General features: G+C 39.2%; 1 protein-coding gene across 4 annotated transcripts in view; it reads right to left on the bottom strand.

Annotated features, from left to right (window-relative positions):
• cicb (capicua transcriptional repressor b) overlaps window positions 1–22,941 on the bottom strand; it is a 68,725-nt gene that overhangs the window by 14,195 nt on the left and 31,589 nt on the right. For 2 of the 4 annotated variants that reach the window (XM_087286704.1, XM_087286705.1), the window contains exons 1-13: window positions 19,083–21,410; window positions 18,285–18,434; window positions 17,861–18,017; window positions 16,785–16,893; window positions 13,548–13,730; window positions 13,310–13,442; window positions 11,222–11,409; window positions 11,014–11,146; window positions 10,772–10,869; window positions 7,521–8,364; window positions 3,264–3,403; window positions 848–1,008; window positions 502–683 (exon numbers count right to left, since the gene is read on the bottom strand). In XM_087286704.1, the coding sequence (XP_087142830.1) occupies window positions 502–683; window positions 848–1,008; window positions 3,264–3,403; window positions 7,521–8,364; window positions 10,772–10,869; window positions 11,014–11,146; window positions 11,222–11,409; window positions 13,310–13,442; window positions 13,548–13,730; window positions 16,785–16,893; window positions 17,861–18,017; window positions 18,285–18,434; window positions 19,083–19,134 (2,530 nt within the window). In that variant the 5' untranslated portion in view covers window positions 19,135–21,410. Of the gene's footprint in view, window positions 1–501; window positions 684–847; window positions 1,009–3,263; window positions 3,404–7,520; window positions 8,365–10,771; window positions 10,870–11,013; window positions 11,147–11,221; window positions 11,410–13,309; window positions 13,443–13,547; window positions 13,731–16,784; window positions 16,894–17,860; window positions 18,018–18,284; window positions 18,435–19,082; window positions 21,411–22,941 lie in introns of those variants that run through there. The other 2 variants (XM_087286702.1, XM_087286703.1) reach the window with 1 other exon arrangement.

Here is a 22,941-nt window from a genome sequence, read left to right as displayed (position 1 = left end):
GTTGCTCAAAATAAAATATATTGTGTTCAAAGGGGAAGAAGGTTTGTTTTTTTACCCAGACTCCTAAATATTTTAGAGTAGTAATCACAATACCATAAAACCGTGATATTTTTATACAAGGTTATCATACTGTCAGAAACGTATACTGGCCCATGCTTATTCACAAGCCTCAAAAACACATGCAAATGGTAAACGTTCACTCTGTTATGATTAAACTAAGCAGTGACTCTACACTATGGCTCCTGGTCAACTATGATTCAGACTCAACGTTGCAGATCTTGCGATGTGACTATTGCAGATGCGCACATTGTGATATCGATGCTGAAACGATATATTGTGCAGCCCTAGTAGACAGGAATGTCAGTGCTGGCTTGTCACTAAAGTTCAGAATTTGCCTGTGACTGTTTGTCAATACATATGCAAATGTGATCTTAAAATCGATAAGCAGCATGACTGACCAAAATAGCAGCATTTGAGTACATCAAATGTGAGTCCACTGACCTGCAATCAGCGGCTGCACCAGTGTCTGTCCCGGATGAGCGATAGCTGCAAACGTGGCCAAGGGTGAGGAAACATATGCAGATCCAGGTGCTGCTGAAACTGTCTGAGACGAGGAGCCTGTAGTTGAGGGAACTAATGGCAAAGGAGAAGGAACCCCAGGAGTGGACTGTACATAAGTGATTCTGTGGGAGACAACGTGATGTTCAGATTAGGCAGCTTTTAAAGTGAGCACAGCAGGGCAGGGTTACTCTCAAGTGCTTCTGTGCTTCAGGAGTGTAGGAGTTGCTGAGATAAGAGTGGTGGAGATGTTTGTGTGTGTGCGGCTAGGTGAGAGCGGACATTTTACCTGGTAGGTGGAGGCGGTAGCAGCACGGTCTGAGACGGGGTAGAGCCTGGGGCCACTACTGTAGCTGTTCCCATAGTAACTGAAAATGGGCTCCCAGGCTGCACTGGGCCTGCAGAGGGGAGCTGAGACTGCACAACGGGCATCGGAGCGATCTGAATAATCTAGACAGAAGAAAAACAGGAAAGCAAGCTGATTAGGTTGATTTATTACATTAATTTCAAACAGCAGTTTTTTTATAAGTTTCAAATGAGGCATTATTTAAAGCTGCCATATCCTGCATTGATTCAATAAGTTATATTGTTCTTTGATATGACAATAGTAGATTTGTGCCTTAAAAAAAATCTCCAAATATAGTTTAACATGCTCATTTATTGCTCCATAAAATACCCCTAGAATCAGAAGCTCAATATTGACCTTATTTGGAATGGTCATGAATATTAATGAAGCAGTGCTCGCTCTCTCCCCCACACATACACGCGCACACAGAATGATATACTCTAAAATAAATGCATGTATAATATTTTAACAAACAGAGTGGATGCCTTGTTTAAATCTTTTTAACTTAAGTGGTGGAGAGGTTTATTTCATTTAGATTGAGTGAATCGGCTTTCTAATATAAATCACCAGAGTAACCTATTTTGTGTTGTGGATAAAATTTGAATGAAACTAGACAAAAGAAACCAACACTGTATTGTATTGTAATGCTATAATGTAAATGTAAACACAGCCAGGAATTAATATCGACCTCTGAATAAACGGATGACATTTAAAATTGTGATTATTTCACTTCAGAGAAATCTCTATAAGAGTGGAGTAGTAATAATACAAATTTGACGATAAACATAAGTTAACAAAAGGTACAATTAAACATAGCTTATGCCTGTTCGGGGTCGAGCTGAATAAATTTATAATCTGCATATCCCACATTTTGTAGAGATAAAGAGTCGACTCCAAAAGAGTCTATTCCTCGACTCTCAATGGTCCTAGTACCGGAATCGACTCCAGGACATGATGAATCGACTCCCAGTCAAACCTGTTTTTTCAAAACTTCTTGAATGAAGCAGTTACATGCTGCAGTTATAATGCTCATTCTCGGGCATGATGAACACCGAAGGCGCCCGCTTTGAATGCTTTTGCTTTTGAATTTCGTGACCATGGGCACTTTAGGCTATTTTAGTGCTGGCATAAGGTTTGCTTTCATTTTCAAATTCCTATAAAGCACACATTTTTGCATTTTGTTTTTTTTAAATTATCTACCTGCAATGTCAAGTTTGCTGTGTTATAAGTGAAATATAGTAAATGTATGTGAAGTTGGAGCAGATACTATTTGCAGATCGACCACTTATTAGCACAGCAGGTAAAATTAGGATGTTATGTTATTGCCTGTTGCTATATCCTCAAGTAAAAATTTTAATTAACCCATGCCTATTTCACAAATAAATAAATAAATAAATAAATTAATAAAACAGTAATCATAGTGACAAAACTAGTCAAGATTTATTTATTGACACAAAATCACTTGACTTAACCTCTAATGTTCATTCTTCTTGTTTATTTTGTAGATGACTACAAAAATACATCAAATAAAAAACATTATAATTATAGCAAACGAAATTAGTTTCAAAAAGAGGATATAGCTGAGGTTAAGTGTTCAAAAACAGGTCTAACTTTTCAAATGAACGAACAAATTGCACAAAACAGTATGTAAAAGTATAGTAATAGGCTATTTAAAAGTAGAATACACATATTTTAAAGAGAGCAATAGGCTTTAAGGTCTGGCACGCTGCTTTTAGTTTTTATATTAGTTTTGTTAATTCATGAATATTTAAGTTAAATGTTTTGTGTATGGAGTTTAATATTTATGGTCTTTAATCTAAAATCTAGCTATTCTGTTATCTTATTATTTGACTATGCCTAGGTATACCTAGATTTTCTACATAAGGACTCTTTAAATATGCAGTTATTTGCATACATTTCTAGCAGTCTTTTCAGTTTTAAAAAAAATGTGACAAGCTATGTATGCACTCCCTCTGCATAAAAACCCTTCAGAATACAGATATGAATAAAACTATGAGGTACGGTTTAAGTGGAGAAGAATTTGAGGTTTACAGCTCAATGCTGGAGAAAACTTATTTAGCGAACCTTAAAAAAAATATGCATTTAAAAATCTTTAAAAACAGACACAAATGAATAAAGTACAGCAAAAGAAGCACTGTAAAGAGCATTTGAAAGTTTTCTTTACATTAAACTGGAACAAACAATATTATGAAAAGCCAAAAAGCCTAAAATCTCAAAATTGACAGGTAGGAAGAAACAATGTCACCTTAAAACAGGTGATAAACTAAATCGATGAAAATGAATAGTTTCCATCGGATACTTATTGTCAAGATAATGCTGCAGAAATCTAAGAAGTCACCTTGCTTCCTGCCTGTGCTCCATTCTGAACAGGAAGAGGAGGGGCTACCAGGGGAAACTGCGGAGACGGGGCAGGAGCAGCCCTCACTGTTGCCATGGGAACCAGCATCTTGCCCTGCAAGACTGGCGACTGTGTTTGCACTGCAGAAGGAAACAAAAAAAAGAACAGAGTGTTTAAAATAATTGTGTCTTGCACAGACCGTCTTTATCTGGCACAGCACTGAACTATGAAGAACTGGAGCTGCAGAACTCCAGGCAAACATGATGATGGCTCTGAGCCGCAACACCATGAAAAAAAAGACAATAGGCAATTTCACACATCCAGCCTTCTGCAGTAAAAGAGAAGCCATAGCAGTTTTTTACATTCAATACAAAACTGATGGTATTTGTTTATTTGTGAATTTGACAATACCAATATTGATGCTGATTTGAAAGCAGGTATGTGAGGTACATTTTTAAATAATATACATTTTTGGCAAAAAGATCATTACAAGTTATGGCATGCTGCACACACGACACATGCTGGCCGCAAATAGCCATGGATAGACAAATAAGAATTTTTCAACAAAAAATGCAATACTATTGATATCTTTTTATATTATAGATCTGATTAAATAAACTAAAAACAAAATAAAATGTGCACGTTTGATTTTTCATACTCATAACATTTTTTTACTTAATTTTTCCAAGACCAATTTTTGTTGTTTAATAACTCAGAAAAGCAATATTCAGAAACTCCCTAGACCACCCCAAAAAGACCCTAAGCATTATGGATGCATAAAAAACTACATTTTGTAAAGAGGGTTTTAGCGTGAGGTTGCTCATTACCTGCTTCTCTCAGTCACATGACACAGACAAGCTAAATACATTAGGAGTTTTTTAGAACAAGCTTTAGGCAAAAAAAAAACTACTGAAAACATCAAAAAGCGATAAAGCAACCCACATTTTTCACATTTGAACATTGAGCATAAGTAAAACTATTGAACAAGTAGCTTTTGAGTTCTGATGAACCGATAATGCAGTATCTATTATGTCCATTTGTAAAATGAACAACTTAACTAGTAAAAATGTGAAAACATTTGGAATCGTGGAAATATGAGAGAAATTAAGGTTAACGCATTGGCATACCTACAACATACCTACCTACCATACACTACTGTCGACTGTGCTCATTATCTGTCAGAATCAAAATCTCTTTCTCTGGGTGCATGTGTTCTTCACCTTCAGCTTCTCTGATCTCTGTTAGTGGTGTAACGGATCACAAATCTCACAGTTCGGATCACACTATGGTTTTTGAGTCACGAATCGGACCATGTTTTTGGATCAGCAAAAAAGGGAGAAGACAATGTCATTTGCTTTTCATTTATACCAAAATATTACTGCAAAAACCATTGATTTTAGCAAACAAAACGTAGAACCTGTAATTAACTTAAAATAAACATCAAGAAAGAACCAGCTGAAAAAAAGGAAAATGTTTAATACGTAAAATGATCTTTGCTACTGTTGCTGATAATGCAAAATATAATAATCTAATATCTTGCACAACAGATCATATTTATTTTCAATAATGATACAAAAGTTCACACATAAAACTTCATGTTTCATTACAGGGGGATCATTTTTGAAAACCTATTCAGTGACAAAATTTTGATGGTTGTTTGTCGTCACCCATTGGTTACACAATATAATTGCTACAACAATCACCAACATCAAGTTCTATTAAACAGTGATTTTAATCTTTACCATAGATATCAAGTGTTTATATATGAACTATAAACTGTTCTCCCAGTTCTTCTGTGTTATTTAATTGTTTGTAACGGACTGAAAAAGTGTAAAAACTGAATCTCTTTCGCTCAAATGCAGATTTGAATGCAGCACTTCAAAAGATTCATAAACATATGCAAGTCATTATCATTTATGTTGCGCGGGTTTGAATTGAGATCCGGATCTCCTAATATTTAATTGTGCAGATTACACTGAATGCATTAATCCAGGCTAAACAAACAGTAACCGAAAACACTAAGACACTAACACTAACCTAATAAAGCATTTAGGTTGGTCCAACCACAACTTTTTCCATCATCATTATATTTTACAGGGAGGCCAAAATGCTTTAATACACGTGATTTGAATGACGTGGGAGGCGATCTCTCAATGCAATTGTTATAAATGTTGGATTAACCTGCAAGTTAAAAAAAGTTATTAATCTGTCCATACAAATAATGGATCAACTGTGATTCGTTACACCCCTAATTAGGGTTGGGCCGATAGACAATGCCTTCGTCCATCGCCGACGGCCAATAGACAACACGATGCTGAGCCGGCATCGCCGATGCCCCGCCCTGCCCCCCTCGCAAACCTGCTATGCAAACAAAAATGATCCACATCCACACCATGTTTTACCTAGCATTTCTGAACAGCCCTCCCTCTGCTGAAAACGCACATCATGTGACCACACACACACACACACAAATGTAACTTAAAAGTAATGTTTTATTACAATTTTTTATTTTTATTTAATTTTACTTCAAATTTCGAATGGTTGTCATACATTCGCTAAAATGAATCACCATACAAGTGGTGCTCATTGCAGAGCCACACACACACAGCCACGCGCTTCTCTCTCAGAGCTCCAGAGACAGAGAGCAGTGCACGTCTTTATTAAGGTTATACTGCTGGATCGCGTCTCACTACAGTTGTTAAATCTGATATACAGACATCCTAAGTCTACCGAAAGTTCCGGGAGTCTCTATGCATTTGCAGGACTCATAATGGCCGCAAACAAGTGATAATCTCCCAGAAATAACGTGTCTCCCTCCCGGTCCTCAAATAAGTCACACACCCTTATCACCCCCAGATCCCTTCTCGCTCTTCAGACACGTCGCGTGCAGTCTATCAACACCCCCCCACCCGCTCTTCACATGATGACGATGCCATCGTCCATCGCGATGTTTCACATTAGACATTGTACGATGTAGAGCTGCACAATTAATCGTTAAAAGATCTCGATCTCGATCTCGATTCGACCCCCTAGACGATCTTAATCCAGCATTTTTACGATTCTGTCAATCATATTTTCAAGTTCAGGAGAGAAGAAAAGGCGGCTACACGAGTGTTTTCAGTTGCTCACACGTTGCTCAGTGACATTGACACCTCCAAATGATGTTAAATGAGTCACATAATGTATTTATTAGGTATAATTCACCTAAAAATGTCATTTTTGTCTTCATATAATGATGTTTTCGCGGCCGGGAAATCACACTTGACGAGCTGCTGACTGTAAGCTGTTATTACAGAGAGGGCGCGCGCTCTACTTAATGACAGACGCGCACGCGTCTACTTTAGTGAACAGAACCTGCATATGTTGCGAGTAACAAGTAATACAGTTGTAAATAACATTCAGTTTGTGGCACAGAGTGATCGTTTGGGAGCCGCGCCCGAAGTATGAACAAGCACTTAGCAGTCAAAATGAAACCGAAAGTGTGCACTTCATTTCAATGATCATATCGCATTATAATTACGGCAAGCATTTGAAATGTTTTTTCTTTCATAGTGAACCCACAGTTGTGCATGAAAATAAATGTTTACAGTGTCAGTTTAACTACTCTAGCCTATATATTGTTGAATATAATCTGATAATGGCAAATGTCTGATTTTACCAGTGAATAAATATGTCTAATATGACAGATTGCAAGCATATATCTCAAACATAATAATTCAACATCATAATTATTATAAGTAGATTAGAATTATTTATAAAAACCAGTAGACCTACAAAGAATATTATTATCGATGTTGTGCCATAGGTTTGTTTTTACCATACCTTTATTTTAAATATACAGAATCGTGAGAAAATCGTGATCTTTATTTTGAGCAAAAAAAAAAAATCGCGATTCTCATTTCAGCCAGAATCGTGCAGCTCTAGTACGATGCCAAATTGGTCCACATCACCCAACCCTACCCCTAATCTCTATTAACATTTCCTTTATTTACTTTGTAGTATAAGGTTGCAAAGCATTTTGTATGCAAATCTGGACATAAATCAGTAAAACAGAAACAAAAGATCTCTTGGTTGCCGATTGCTTGTTTATATCAGTTTCATTTTCTTTCCAGTCGATCAGTGCAACCCTATTCACAAGAAAATCTGTCAATTTTACTGCAACAAGACAAAAACAAAACTTTATATGTGAAAGTGACTATTACTTTCAAATAATGCCTTTAACAGATATTGTAGTGTTTCAAATAAAAGTGTCCTCACCTCTGGCTCCTGGACTAACTACCCCCACAGGACTGGAGACGTATCCTGACTGCTTTCCGTTGGCCAGTGTGGCGTGAGTGGGCAGAGCTGTGGGCAGGGTGAAGATACTGGTTGGCTGACTGGCCTGCTGAGGGGAGGGGCTCTTGGGATTGTTGGCAGAGAGGGTAGGGAGAATGTACTGGACCTGTGTTATAGGTTTTTGGCCTGATGAGGGAGCTAATGAGCCCGAGGGGAGAATATGTGACTGTAGCACGGGCAGAGGCAGAGGACCATTACTATGAGCTGGGGAAGCTGGGTTTTGTGAAGGAGGAGGAGGCGTGACAAGTTGTACAGCGGGCGGAGCCTGAAACGTGCCTCCCAAAACCAGATTGGTCACAAGTCCCGCTTGACCAGCTGGTGCATTTATAGGACTGGGCGATGATGAGGAATAGTACCCACCACCTCCAGCTGAAGCTGCTGCTGTGTTTCCTGTGGCACCATGTCCGATAAGAAGTTGCGTTTGTGACGGGGCGAGTTTCCTGTCATGTGGCGACTTGCTGGCGATCGGCACCGGTGTGCTGACCACAGGACGCACCACGTTAGTGACCACAGTGGACGCCACTCTGACTGCTCCTAGCATTGATGACACTCCCCCGCCAGAACTGACCAGGATGGACTGACCCGCAGAGGGCTGGGAAGCACCTCCTTCACCTTCCCTTTGTTCTCCATCACCTGCCTCTATTGTTCGCTTTCTCTTTGAAGAAGTGTCGCTGAAGCGTCGAGAAGTGGGATAGGAGGAGAGAGACACGCTCCGACCATGACCAGGACCGTAAGATGAAGAGCAAATAACTGGAGCAAACACCCTCTGATGCCACGCAAGTGAGAAAAAAACACATGCAAAAACACATCCATTAGCCAAAGAACTCAAGCATATGCAATGACACAGTTCTTTTACCGGTTAATAAAATACTGTGCAATAGCCTTCTGTAAACTTCATTAATAATTAACCTCGGAAAAACGCTCAATGACTACAAGCAATTTTCTAGTTCTTTAGAGAGCAGACTGTTCTACATTTTACACTATTTTGCAGGGCTGTGTTCATCTTAAAGGGATAGTTCACCAAAATTGTATTTAATATTTTCGGATTCATTAAATATTCATTTTAAACATTTATAACAACAATTCACCACACTAAGAATTTTGATTTGAATGAAAAGCAGTTAATGCATCTATTACAAACACAAATATTAGCATGCTGTCAATACAGCTGATGTTTTCCAACGTTTTTTTCCCACTGAACCAACCATTGGCCACCGCAAAAAGTAAAAAACTATCCAATCTATGAGATTTAAGCTTATGGACACATGCCCAAAGATTAAAGCAAAATATAACATTATACATACACTCAACGGTCACTTTATTAGGTACATCTTACTAGTACCGGGTGGGACTCACTTTTGTCTTTAGAACTGCCTTAATCCTTCATGGCATAGATTCAACAACGTACTGTAAATATTCCTTAAGAGACTTTGGTCCATATTGGCATGATAGCATCACGCAGTTGCTGCTAATTTGTCGGCTACACATCCATGATGCGAATATCTCGTGGGATTGAGAACTGGTGACTGTGGAGGCCTTTTGAATGCAGTGAACATTGTCATGTTCAAGAAACCAGTCTGAGATGATTCACGCTTTATAACATGATTTACGCTTCATGTTATGGTGTGTTATCTTGCTGGAAGTAACCATTAGAAGATGAGTACACTGTGGTCGTAAAGGCATGGACATGGTCAGCAACAATACTCGGCGTTGACACGATGCCCAATTTGTACCAATGGGCCCAAAGTGTGCCAAGAAAATATCTCCCAAACTAAGGCAGGATGGATCCATGTTTTCATGTTGTTGATGCCAAATTCTGACCCTACCATCTTAATGTCGCAGCAGAAATCAAGACCCATCAGACCAGGCAACATTTTTTCCAATCTTCTGTTGTCTTATTTTGGTGAGCCTGTGTGAATCGTAGCCTCAGTTTCCTGTTCTTAGCTGACAGGAGTGGCACCTGTGTGGTCTTCTGTTGCTGTAGCTCATTTTCCCCAAGGTTGCACACGTTGTATGTTCAGAGATGCTATTCTGCATATCTGGGTTGTAACGAGTGGTTATTTGAGTTACTGTTGGCTTTCTATCAGCTTAAACCAGTCTGGCCATTCTCCTCTGACCCCTGGCATCAACAAGGCATTTGCGCCCACAGAACTGCCCCTCACTGGATATTTTCTTTTTTTCGGGTCATTCTCTGTAAACCCTAGAGATGGTTGTGCATGAAAATCCCAGTAGATCAGCAGTTTCTGAAATACTCCCGACCATCCTGTCTGGCACCAACAACCATGTCATGTTCAAAGTCACTTAAATCACCTTTCTTCCCTAGTCTGATGGTCGGTTTGAACTGCAGCACAGCGTCTTGACCATGTCTACATCCCTTATGCATTGAGTACTGAATTACATCACATTACAATTAATTACAATTAGCTGATTAGAAATTTGCGTTAACGAGCAGTTGGAAAGGTGTACCTAATAAAGTGGCCGGTAAGTGTGTATATAGAAATCACTTTAGTCGAACACAATGAAACTCAACATTTGATCCCACTGACTTTATGATTTTTAAGACAAAAACCAAACCAAGTCAAAAAAGCAGTCTATTGGTTATGCTTCAAGGTAGAAATTACTCATCTTCTTTGCTGACCTTGATCAAATCTCATTAAATCTAGTTACAAATTTGTTTTGATGTTAGATATTTGCTTTAAAGAGCAGTTGGACAGGTGTACCTAATAAAGTGACCACTGAGTGTAGATCACAGCATTTTCATTCAGCCTGTCTGGCATTTCATTGCGCAATTGTCTTTAAACAAAATAATATGCAAAAATCAGACCAAATTTTGTGATAGCGTGAAGAGGATATAATGTACAAAGTTTCATTAGCATAAACGCTTCAGTTGTCCATACCCACACTGTAGTGGATTGAAATAAAATAGATGCATTTAAAATAGATGCATAGTCCATTTGACTTGTGCTCTTTCCAATTAGTTTGTAAAAATATGATAGATCTGTGTAAAGGACTGACTTTAATCTTAGTTGTTGTTCACTGATAATAAACTCGAAGTAGCTTTAAATCTAATTTCCAGAAAAGTATATTCAAAAAGCACATCATCAATTTATTTAAGCAGTATGTTTTTTGTTCCTTTGTAAAAATCAACATTTGTCAAATATGTAAGCTGATACCTTGCGTTCTCCTTCATCTCCGGATCCATTTTCACTGTCACTGTCTGTCACCCTCTCCTTACACTTCAGGTCAATGGAGCTGCCAGGATACGAGTCCTCTGAAAAACCCCAAGCAGAATGACACAATTCCTCATAAGCAAACACAAACGTCTTAATGCTGCATGACATCAGCACTTGCTAACGTATATTTAGAAATGGATTCAAAGACCTGAAACCGTCTCCGATGACAAAGTCTGACTCACCGATGACGTCATCATCCCCCTCTTCTTCACATATAACCATGCGCTCGTCGTCACTCGTCATGTCCTCGCTTACCCCCCTCTGCGTCTGGGAGAGAGCACCCCGTCCCCCAACCTGACTGCCGTCACCACACATCTAAAAATACAGCAAGAGTTAGTAGAGCCTAAAAACTGCCAAAATTTGTCACTTGTGCAAACATGCACGTAATACCTGTGCAAGCTCAGCGAGTGCCTGTGGATTGCCTCTCTCGCTCCTCTCCAGACTGTGCATGGCGCTCTGAGAGAAAGCACGAGGACGGGTCAACTGGCCATGCCCCTCACCTCCAACTCGCTCTGACACGCTCACCATGCCAGGACCCATACCTTTGAGCTCCATCCCCATTGATACAGATGGAGGTTCTGAAATAGAACAATTTAATATTATTTTGTGCACTCACAGTGAAAAAGCTTAGCAACAGGCAACAAAAGTGCAACAGTGTCTATGCACATTTTCAGCAGTCCTGCTTCTAGAAGTATTTGTCCCATTATTTCTTCCAATAGGGATTTTCAAAGTCTTTATTGAAACCAAATACCTACTAAGTTTTATTTAAACAGAAATTGGTCAAAGAACATACAAAATGTACAAAGATGGTTTAATCATAATTTCTGAGTGTAAATTAGGTCAAAAATAATCACAGTATCATGTTTCATCTCATTCAATATTGATAATTTTTGAATATTTTTAATAATACATTTAGGAATATTAGGATTTTTTTATTAAACCACTTTATTTTAATTTATATTTAATTTAAAATTACTAAGGCAAATAGTTTTAATAGTCAAAAATATCTGATCTCTTTACAATAAAATAAACACAAGTGTTTAAAAGACTCTTAAACTTGATAATTGAAATGTTACAGTGTGTGCAGTGGTAAAGGTAGATCAACATCTGTAAGGTGTGAATATTAATGATACAATAAACCTCAAACACTGTAAACAAAGCTAATTATGAGAATCAAATCTGAGCTTTCAAGTAAAGGAACCAGCCATCATTATTCAAATACATACTAAAACTTACAAATTGTGAAGTTGGCTGACTATATTACCCTCTATGCTAAATACTCTTTCAGATGGGGTGCCAGTGGCTGGGATGCAGAAGAAAAGAAACCAAAAAGCCACTCGGGTGACATTTTACAATCACCTCATTGCTGCTACACGGCACTCATTTTTGCATGTGTTCTTATTCTGACCTGAAGTGACAAACGTGAGCGTGTGGTGTTCTTCACCATTTTCTATGGCTTCTCTCGTGACTAGGTTATCGTTTTCTCAGAGGATGACAAACCCTTGCTGTGCTTCCGATACAAGTTTATGGAGAGAAGTAAAATGCACTGCAGTGTTTGGGTGCGCTGTGTTTGTCTGAGGTAATTAGTCTGCCATTATTACTGAAATGTGCATATTCTATACAAAGTGTGAACCAGATCTCGATATCGTGGTGTGCTCGGGGCATTCAGAAAAGTTCAGCTGTTTTTCAACTAGGTGTCCCTGTAAAATCATGCATACCACATGCGCACCGCTTGCACACCATGTGCACGAACGGACACCCTAAGCTTATTGGTAGGGCCAGAGAGAATCTGCGATTTTAGGATTATCATAACGAATAACTAAATATATAATTTAATAAATTAAGAATAATACATTTTTTAGTTTTTATTTAATGTTTACAATGCAAATCCAATTAAATCCACTTATTTGGTAAACAAAGCAAGTCTCACATATAATATATCTACTAAAAGACAGAAAATATTATTATAACAATAAAATTAGTGAAATGAATTTAAAAACTGAATAAATATAAATTTACACACATTTATACATGTACATACATACACTCAATAATGGGCTAAAAATCCGCAGAAATCCGAGCGCGCAAATTCCGTGTGGGCCCACTTATTGGTAATGCTTCCAAGGCATGTGCTCAGTATTCCCTCAATTTAATGTGTCTATCTTGTCTTTCCTATAAATATTGATAATAATTATTACTTAAGATATTTTGCTAGTATTTTCGTACAGAAAAAAACACTGATATATCAAATATGTAATGCAATAATATAAATAATATATGTAAGTAAATAAAATAATACATTAATAAGCCCAGAAGCAAATTATAACTATAACTCATAATAATAAAAAACTTTAATTAAATTTAAATTAAAAACTTTTTGAGATATTAAAAAAAGATAATAAATATTGAAATAGATCACAGCTACTCAAACTGTGAAACTATTTTAATTGAAGAGGCACGTGCTGCTCTGTTCCACACCTGTGGTTTCTGACATGCTCCTCTCGCGGATGTCTTTGCCTCCTGGAACACCACGTCCCTCGCTGCTGGATTTCTTTCTGTCCTTATTACACCACTTCCAGTCAGGATGTGCCTTAAAGTGTGCCTCTTTTACCTGTAAATGAGTGGCAGAGACATTTAAAAGGGCTAGAGGGACTTAATTGGGTTATTTTGGAGTCTCAGCATGCGTATCTGCCAGTGTGAGGAAAGTTCCAGTAACCTGAAATGCGAGGTCGTGGTATTTCTGTTTTTCTTTGGGTCCCAGGGCGTACCACCACTCTCCGAGTATTTTGCTGACAGTGCGGTTGTCCTGATTCGGGTGCCTCTGATGAACCAGTGCGCGATGCCGCTTGCTGAAGATCATAAATGCATTCATAGGCCTCCTGATATGATCTTTTTCCCTCTTTAAAGTAAAAGAACAAGAAGGAATGATTGAACATGCCTGAGCAATAGAGTATTATTATGGAAAAATACACTACTGTTCAACTGTCCATAGTTAGGTTATGTAATATATATTCCCATTGTGTTTACATAAAAATAAATATTTCATACATTTTAGAATGCAAACAATTTACATCCACGCAAACACGCAAAGTGATATCTTTGATGTAGCATCCTTTCAAGGCGATTGCCCATGAATGATGAATCAACGATTTCTCTATGACATGAAACATACGCTTCAGCATTAGCCGGGTGGTCTGTTGATTGAGCCTAAAATATTGATCGATTTCAATTTCAACACAGAATCACTGTTTAAGTGTAATCATTAAATTAATGGTTAAAATAATGGCTCAATCATAAAGGCCCTTGTCATCACCTACTGACATCGCAATGTAATGGGCTTAAAGGGTTAGTCTTAAATTCTGTTATTAATATTTACTCACCATCATGTCATTTTAAACTCCTGAGACCTTCGATCAACTTCAAGCTCTCTCATTCTCCATATACAGCAACATTCAAAGTCCAGAAAATGAACCAAAAACATTCCATGTGGCTTCAGTGGTTTAACTTTTATTTAAAAAAAATTGAAAAACTGACTTTTTTCATCAATGCCTTCTCTACCACATTAGGTAATCGTGGTGCGCGTTTACTATGGGTAGCACAGCATATTGCCATTAGAGTCAGCAGAACAACAATCATCGTATTGCCCGCATTAAATCCTCACATGTGCGGAAGTGAAAGAGAAGACGTTGGCCTAACAAAGTCACTTTTACGTTTTTGTTTTTTTTTCCGCTCTCGGTCCCGCCCAGACTCGTCAGCGCTACCAAGCCGACCAATCACAGAGCTTACGCTACGCGTCGTTGCGACGTGTAGTTAAATTTTTTGAGAGGTGCACGTCAGTGACGGCGACGGCCACGGCGAAAGGGCTATGCGTCAGCGCCGTAGCATACGCCGTTGTTTGACGCAGAAGTATAAATCAGCCTTTAAAGGGTCACATTTTTTGAGCATTTGACAGTCTTATATGTGTCCCACACTGCTAAAAACACCATTAGGAAACATCTATTTCACTAAAAAGTGAAAATTGGTTGTTTTTGCGTTATTTGGAGCAAATTTGTACTTCGGGTTTGAAACTAATTTTTGAAGCTGCGTCACAGCCATGAGATCTTAGCGTATATTCCAGCATGTAGACTGGACGTCTGTACTCGGGAGTCTGTACCTGAGTCTGCTGCATTCTATCATGAGTAAGACTTGGTTCAAACTAATCAGCGCGCTCTATTGTGTATGCGGTGCAACTTCATTAATTTGCATGATAGCATAAGTCTGCTTTTACCAGTGACAGTGTTCAGACGGCAGAGAGACGACACGTTGTGTTGCCAAAACAAGCGTGGAGTGTTGCTTTTATAATTTGCTGCAGTAAAGGTTTTGTTTTCATTTTCTCTCTATGAGAGCGCAACTGGACTCTCGTGTGGATTACAGTGCACGTGACGCTCGACAACAATACGCGTCTAATGAACATTTTTTTTTACCTGCAAGCTTTTCTCATTAAAATTCCTGAATGAAAGAGAAAACTGCAGTTGAAGTCCACCATTTAATAATTTGTCAAAAAATTTGATTACTGATGTCCATGTAAACAGTCACTGTATTTCTCCCCTGTGTGTGTGTATGTGTGTGTGTGATTTGCCTTTGTAAAAATCAGCGTGTGCCCAAACCGACACTCCCATTTTTACTAAATTTTTTACAGACCCTCCCTCTTTTGCTCCTCTGACACTCCCCCCTAAACAGAGCTAGACACGCCCACTTTCCTGACTTTTTCCAAAGTAGAGGTGTGAAAAAACCCAGCTGAAACAAGAGAGTGTCACACATGTCAAATTAAAGTTTGGTATTGTATATTTATATACTTTTAACTTGATTATTACTTTCAATATGAAACTGCTACTTATATCATACAAGAAGGCAAGCCAAGTTTATGTATATAGCCCATTTCATACAGAATGGTAATTCAAAGTGCTTTACATTAACAGGAATAAAACATAAATAAATAAAAAGAAGCCATACAAAAGTATATAAAAAAGACTTCTCTTTCAAAAAAATATTTTTGAATGTTCCATTTATAAAAGAAAAAAATCCTAAAAATGAGCCATGGTTAGCAAAAGAAAAATATGACCAAAAACTGATTGCAACCACATGAATAAATCGCATTTCAAAATAACTTAAGGGTGCTTTCACACTAGCAGTTTTGGTCTGCAGCTGGGTTCATTTGACGTCAAAGTACGGTACGTTTAGCTAGTGTGAAAGTGTCTTCTGAACTTGGGTGTGTACCCATGAACCGTACCGGAGTCCACCTGAAAGAGGTGGTCTGGGGTACGGTTTGTGCGAACTCTGGTATGGTTTACTTCTGATATGAATGCAATCGTACCAAATAACTGAAGCAAACCACCAACTGTGCAACAAAATATAGTTTTTATAACGTTCATTTGTGTGTGATGTCTGTGTATCACCTACCTTGGTGACAAGCAGGACTGACCCAGTGAAAACAGTGACAATGTCTACTTGTCTCTACCTAAAACGACTTCTGCAGACATCGCGTGATGTTCTGAACATTTTTTATGTTTTTTGCGGCAGATAGACACAAGTGGCTCTCTGTATTTTGGTTTTAGTAATAAAACCAAAAGATTCAATAAAAGCAGTATGACCGTGATATGCGGTCTCCATTTTGGCGCTTTGTTTTCGTGGTCATCACCTAGCAACAGCTGTACCCAAAACAGCAGCTTGATGATGCAAGCGTACCGGGGTTCAGACGAAAAAAAAAAAACAGTGCGAACACAAACCAGTCGAAAAGGTGGCAAATGATTTAAGGTCCAGGCAATTAAACCGAGTGTGAAAGCACCCTTAAAAAATAATGATTTAAAACATTCATACAGTATTTTGATCAAATAAACGTAGCCTTGGTGAGCATATAAGACTTCATTGGTAAACATAAAATCGCTTCTAGTAAACTACGAGTGAAAACGTTTACCTTGCCAGGACTGTTCTTGTCATCTTTGGGGAGAGCACTGAGGGACTGAGATCTACGCTTTCCAGGAGATGCAGAAATTGGAGGATCAGGAAGAACACCGGGGAAAAACCTACACATAAAATTGCCAGTTAATATTAAATATTAACCGAGAACAAAAATATCAGAGGGGATCCAGCAGTGTGCGCTGATTATCCCAGTATAACACTGACCGTCCCCATCCATCTCCAATAAGCATGCACAACAGCTCCCTCTGAAACTATCTCACTTTCCTCCTGCTTACAGCAAGGAATGTCATTCCTCGCACAAAGGAAGCATTTGATCCCAGCTGCCTATTTTTAACAAGTGTGACAACAACACGCCATCTTCATCTGAGATATTTTACTGACACATTAACACGATTCAAATCTACTTGCATGCACATTGCACTCGATTCTGACAATTGATTTTTTAGTTAAGCAAGCGCTTTGCTAGTATTCATCTGATATTTATTACACTGTCATAACAATATAGCTACTGTGGCACAAAACAGGCTCAAAATATCTACAAATTTCATTCTTGCCACCCTCAGGGTCCTGTGAAACAATACAGCAGAACGCACAGAGCCAATTACAGAAAACTGCAATGCACAGCGTCAATGAGCTACTGCTTTGCAGCCCACCGCCAAAATGCTGTAGAAAGCAGAGCTTTAACATGTCCGAAAAATCCAGAGCGTACTATTAAACTGATAGATGCTTCACAAATGTCAATAACACCTTAATGCAAAGATAATACAATAAGCCTAACGGGTAAATCACATTTAGCAGGAACTGTAGCAGAGGACTAGCTGATAATAAAAGGAGCTTTATATGTGAATCATAGGAGAAGAAGAAATAAGCAAGAGAGGTGTATTCAGATGACAGTTCATTAATGTAAACTGCCGCTGGTTTGCTACTGTCATTCATACACAGAAACAAAGTGGAATGCTTTTGTTCTCTCTTTCTTTGTGCTGCCATTGTCTCCACACAGAGAGAGACACCAGCAACAAAACACATTCAAACAGAATGACGCATCACACACACACACAGTAGACCACTCACGGATCATCCACGTCACTTTCTGTTTCGCTGTCAGGTCTCTCTCGCTCCGCATCCTTCTCTCTCTCTGGAGGGAGTTCGTCAGCGGAGGGAGTGGGGCGCGAGGAAGGGTTAGGTGCTCCCTCTATAATCTCTTTCAGCACTGACCCGCTCTGAGACTCTGGAAGAGGAAAAGCGACTCATTCATTACGGCATCTTTAATGAATCCCACCAATCTGGCAACCTCTGAGGTCAATCGTTGCACTGGGTAATGGCTAAATTACAGCGGCTCGAGTTACAGAGAGTAACTGCAGATGTGACAGACATATCAGTGTGTGGACTATCCCAGAAAAAAACGATTCTAAATACATTTTAATCGTAAATGTATTGTTTTATAATCCGACACACATTTCGGCTAATCAGACAATGGCGGTGCAAAGTGAATTACCTTTCTTCAGAGCGGCCGTCTGCGGATGGCTGACAGTTTGTTGGCCTTCGCCAGGTTGAGCCGATGGATCTGATTGGGTGGGTGCCAGGAAAGGGACCAATGAATGCCAAGGAAACACTGGAACCGATCTGGGCTCAACATTAGTCCACACTACAGGAGAAAATAACAGAAGATTTATTCTAGACAGCATCGAGAACAGGTCTTAAAGCAAATCACAGCCGGCAAAGCCAAACTTTTTATATCTGCTAAGCCAAAAATATTATATCTGACTACTCACTACAGTTGCCAAAACAATTATGATTTTGATATTAGTTAGATATATAATGATATATTTGGATACCTGTTATCTCTAAATAAATTTCTAAACTATTTGCTATTTGTGTCATGAAGAGACCAAAACAACATGCCAACAATATGCAAGCCAAACATTTTAATATTATTATTTATAAAATATAACTTAAATATATCACAAATATCTGAATATTACTGAATTAATGCTGCATAATATTGCTTCACAAACATCATACGTTGCAAAAATTTTAAGGCAAACGGGCTGTCATGAACACACTGAGTGCGTGAACATATTGTTCCCGACTGATATTAAATCAGACAATATTTGGCGCCAAACAATCATTTCCAAAATAATAAGACTCTGGAACAGCATGTTCATGCGGCTATTCTGCTAGATACGATACAACATTAACGTTAATTTATTTCAGCCCCATATAAGAGTTCGCTTTTTCTGTCAAACGTTATATGAGGAAAGTAAATCAGAAGCGTTGAGTAATAACGACTGACCAAACATGCTGAGTCCTTGGCGAAGATACTGCGGGCTTTCCGATGAAAACATGGTTGAGTAAGAGGCTTGAAATACTTTTTGTTTTTAACAGAAAAAAAAATCACAAACATGTAATATTAAACAGAGGTGCTGTTTCAAGCGTTCGCCTTATTTAAAGTAAAATAAGTCCGTGCGATTAAAAACGAAGTATCCACATGATGCTTCTTCCAGACAGGTGATGAAAATAAGCGGCCATAGCCGATGCTGCCAGCATCCGTTTACTGGAGTTTCTTCATGTTGGTACCAAATGTTCCTGTAATGTCATGCCGTCCTGTAGCCACTCCGATCTTCAGTTCATAAACACGTCCCTCTGTATTCTCGGATTTGTTGGCTCGGACTTTAGCTGGGTGATATTCGGGTGAAAATGATGACAGCGTGCTATCAGGTACCGCACTGAAGACAGTCAAAGCGCAGATTTTTCACAAATGACGATCTTGGCGTTAAAACACCTTCGTGGACACAGTTTCTATTATGTACACTGTTGAGGACCGTAATGCGGAAACGGGTTTGGTTTTATTTGGATGATGTAGTTTATTTTTGGTCCTGTTTGCCCCCTCCTCGTCTGAGCTTGTTTACATTGACGGAGAGCTGCGGGGATGAATGGGTTAAGTAGGCCTCTCGGTCATCCTCGGGCTCGAGTAGTGCAACAGTCCGCGACCTGAGCTCACCTCAGCCCAGGGGGGGTTTACATGTACAACACCACGGTTAATAATTAAATCGTTAGCAAAAAGAATATTGATTGCGGTTATATAAAATGTAAAGAGCATCAAAAAGCAATGCTAAAACGTGAAAACGGTTAGCTCGGTTAAATCGTCGTGAAAACGGGAAGCCCCAGATTAGCAGGCTAGCATGGTCTTGGTGCTACTACACCCGCAGGACGAGTGAAATGTATTCTTTGGGTTGCGACACACGACTTATTTAACAATACAGAATATTAATGAAATACAGTATCCTTCAGGCAGGGAAATGATATCAAATGTTTAATAATGAAAGGCCACATCTGTTTTTTTCACGTGGTCACGATTTTTTTCTCTCTGGCTGTCTGTCAGTGCACTTGTATCAGACCAACATCCTGTTTCACATCACATCCAAATGAATCAGCCACCAAAGCTCTGATTGACAAACCCGTTATATCACATCCCGTCCAGCACACAAGCAGTAACCGGACTCATTCTGAACAGCCACTTTGGTTCTGGGGGCTGCATTTGGGAGATCCGGACTTGATTTCAGCAGCACGGTTCCAGATGAGCCCGTCCCCTCGGGAACGCCCCTGGTCTCGCATCCGCACCGCCGGCCGCTTCCACAGAACCCGTCCTCATGTCACGGCGTCAAACTCAAGCGCTGCTCGGAAAACACCCGATTTCGCGAAAAGGGAAGAAACGATAGTGTCTGGGAGTGAGAAGCTACCAAAGCCAGGGGTCTCAAGTGAAAACACTGAGACAGACAGCTGGTTTCAATAGGCAAACAACACCTGTGCAGCGCTCCAGACCAACAGTCATTAGTTACACTGTAGTAGCGCTGTAGCTGACCGATGTTATTACTCTTCGTGGTACTCTATTTGAACAAAACGAGCTAACTACTTCTCCACACAACTCAATATCCAGTATAATAGCAGCATATCATATTAATGTGAGAAATGAAAGCCTGTAGACTGCACAAGCATCCTCTAACGTTACTCCAAACCGCATCGTGCTCTCCTGTACCACACACTCTCCCTTTATTTGGGTCTACTTCAGCATCGATGGGGCTTTAAACCCCAGCAAACTGAATTCTAGTTGCAGCGAGTTGTCTTTTAAAATGCCTGCTCCGGCACCCCCTCCCTCGCACACATCCCAGCCCCAAAGAGTCTCATCCAAAAGGCTAATCGTGCGGTAAACTCCTCACAAATCGTGAATCTAGCTCGAAATCCGCTAACCGACAACACGGGCTCAAACTCAGCCGTGCCCTGAAACCCGTGGCGGGGAAATACAAAACAGAAAAAAAGGACAGAGATGATCCGGCGCAGTGCTGTTGTGATGAAATTGTAATAACAGCCCCTAAAGTCCAGTGCGGCTCTCCTGCAGCAGGGTCACTTTCGGGTCCGCGGCGGCTCGCGCGCTCCTCTCCGCTCGGCTCGTGGGTGTCCGTAGTAAAGAAGCCGTTGTCTCATAACATCATTCAACTGGCCACGACTCTTCCCTCGATTTCGCTCTCCTCTCTGGTTTCGCAAAGCCGTTCTTTCTTTCTCTTTCCCTCCCTCTTCCTCTTGTTGTATAGTAGGCTGCCCTCTTTCGTTCTCTCAGCGTGTCAACCTCGCCCAGCCCGTGACCCGCCTTTTACTCTTCGAAGGCTTTCTGTGATTGGTCTACGACGCAACCTATCGTAAGACAACGCGACGCGCTGATTGGCGGCCGCGTGCGATGGAATGTCAGTCATATGCAAATCCGGATTTGCCTTTTGGCTTCTCACTGGCCGCGGGTAAATAAGGAGCTAATAAATATTGAACAGACGAGTGAATCTGGGGCATGACTTTACGTGGGTTTTCGTCTCGTGATATGTACGCCAACTGTGACGTTGATGCTGCCGCGCGCTACTATAACTGGCAGGGCTCGTCATGACAGGCACTGTATGTATTCCGGGATCTGAGTTTGTTATGGCACCATTTTGTGACAGATTAATCAGATTTAAATTCTCATATCACCTAGACTGGACAAGTTCTTTTCTTTATGACTGTAGTAAACGTGTACTACCATGTGTGCCCATTTCATTGAAGAGGGCGCTGTGTATATACATAATAATTATATTAACTATAAATATACCTCACCTACTGTATTTAATAAAACACTTATATATCATATAAAGTAAAAAACATCTAAAGTAATTCATATACATTTCTTTAAACTAATAAAATATAGTTGTTGTTTTTTTAATTGGACACAAATACAGTGATGTTTGTATAAAAAATACAAGATGTTGCTTAAATTGTCAGTTCACCCAAAACTGAGAATTCTGTGATAATTCGTCGTGTTGTTTAAAACCCTTTAAAGTACTAATGAAGATTTTTTTTCTTTAGTGAAATCTGACAGATGTCTGTCCTTTCATCAAAACTGAATTTACTTGAAACCCTGATGATTCAAAATATACTCACAGAGAGGAAAAAAAAATCTATATGTACTGAGCAGTTTAATCTGGATAAAGATTTTATTTAGGCTTTAATTCAAATGTGAGTTTGCCAACAAAGACTCTTTAGTTTTTGGAGTGTGAATTGTGTAAATGCTGATCAATATATATTCATTTCAAGCTTTTCATCCAACAAAAAGTTCTTTACGGTGGGGGGAAAGGGTTCTTTAGATCATTAAATTGTTTATCACATTATTAAAATAAAAATTGTTCAATAAAGCAGGGGTTCCTAAACTTTTCAGCTTGTTTAATTTTTATCAACCACACTTAATGAGGCAGGCGGGCACAATGTTTAACATCACAAGACTATTCTTGGTTTATTTTTGGAGGTCGTCCTCTATATTCAGTCGTGATCTTTATTTTTAATTTATGTGAGAGCCATAAAGGTGTCAAAGTTTAACATTTTGCTGTAAAATCTAACCAACACTATTGCTGCGCCATTAATCTAGCGTAAAACCCCCAGGGGTCGCAATTCAATGAAAAAAATAATTGAAAGGCTGATGGCTTTTTATTGGCCTGTTGTTTTTTATGTGAGTACCATTTACATCTTCTGTAGGTTATAGATAATATATGATAATTCTAATAGTTTAATAAGATAAATCACCAAGCGACCCCCAGGGGGTCCCGACCCCTACTTTGAGAACCACTGCTTTAAAGAAC

The sequence above is a fragment of the Danio rerio genome, chromosome 16 (assembly GCF_052040795.2).
Source record: "Danio rerio strain M-AB ecotype USA chromosome 16, GRCz13ab, whole genome shotgun sequence".
Taxonomy (NCBI): domain Eukaryota; kingdom Metazoa; phylum Chordata; class Actinopteri; order Cypriniformes; family Danionidae; genus Danio; species Danio rerio.
This window is presented reverse-complemented; position numbering and strand designations above follow the sequence as displayed.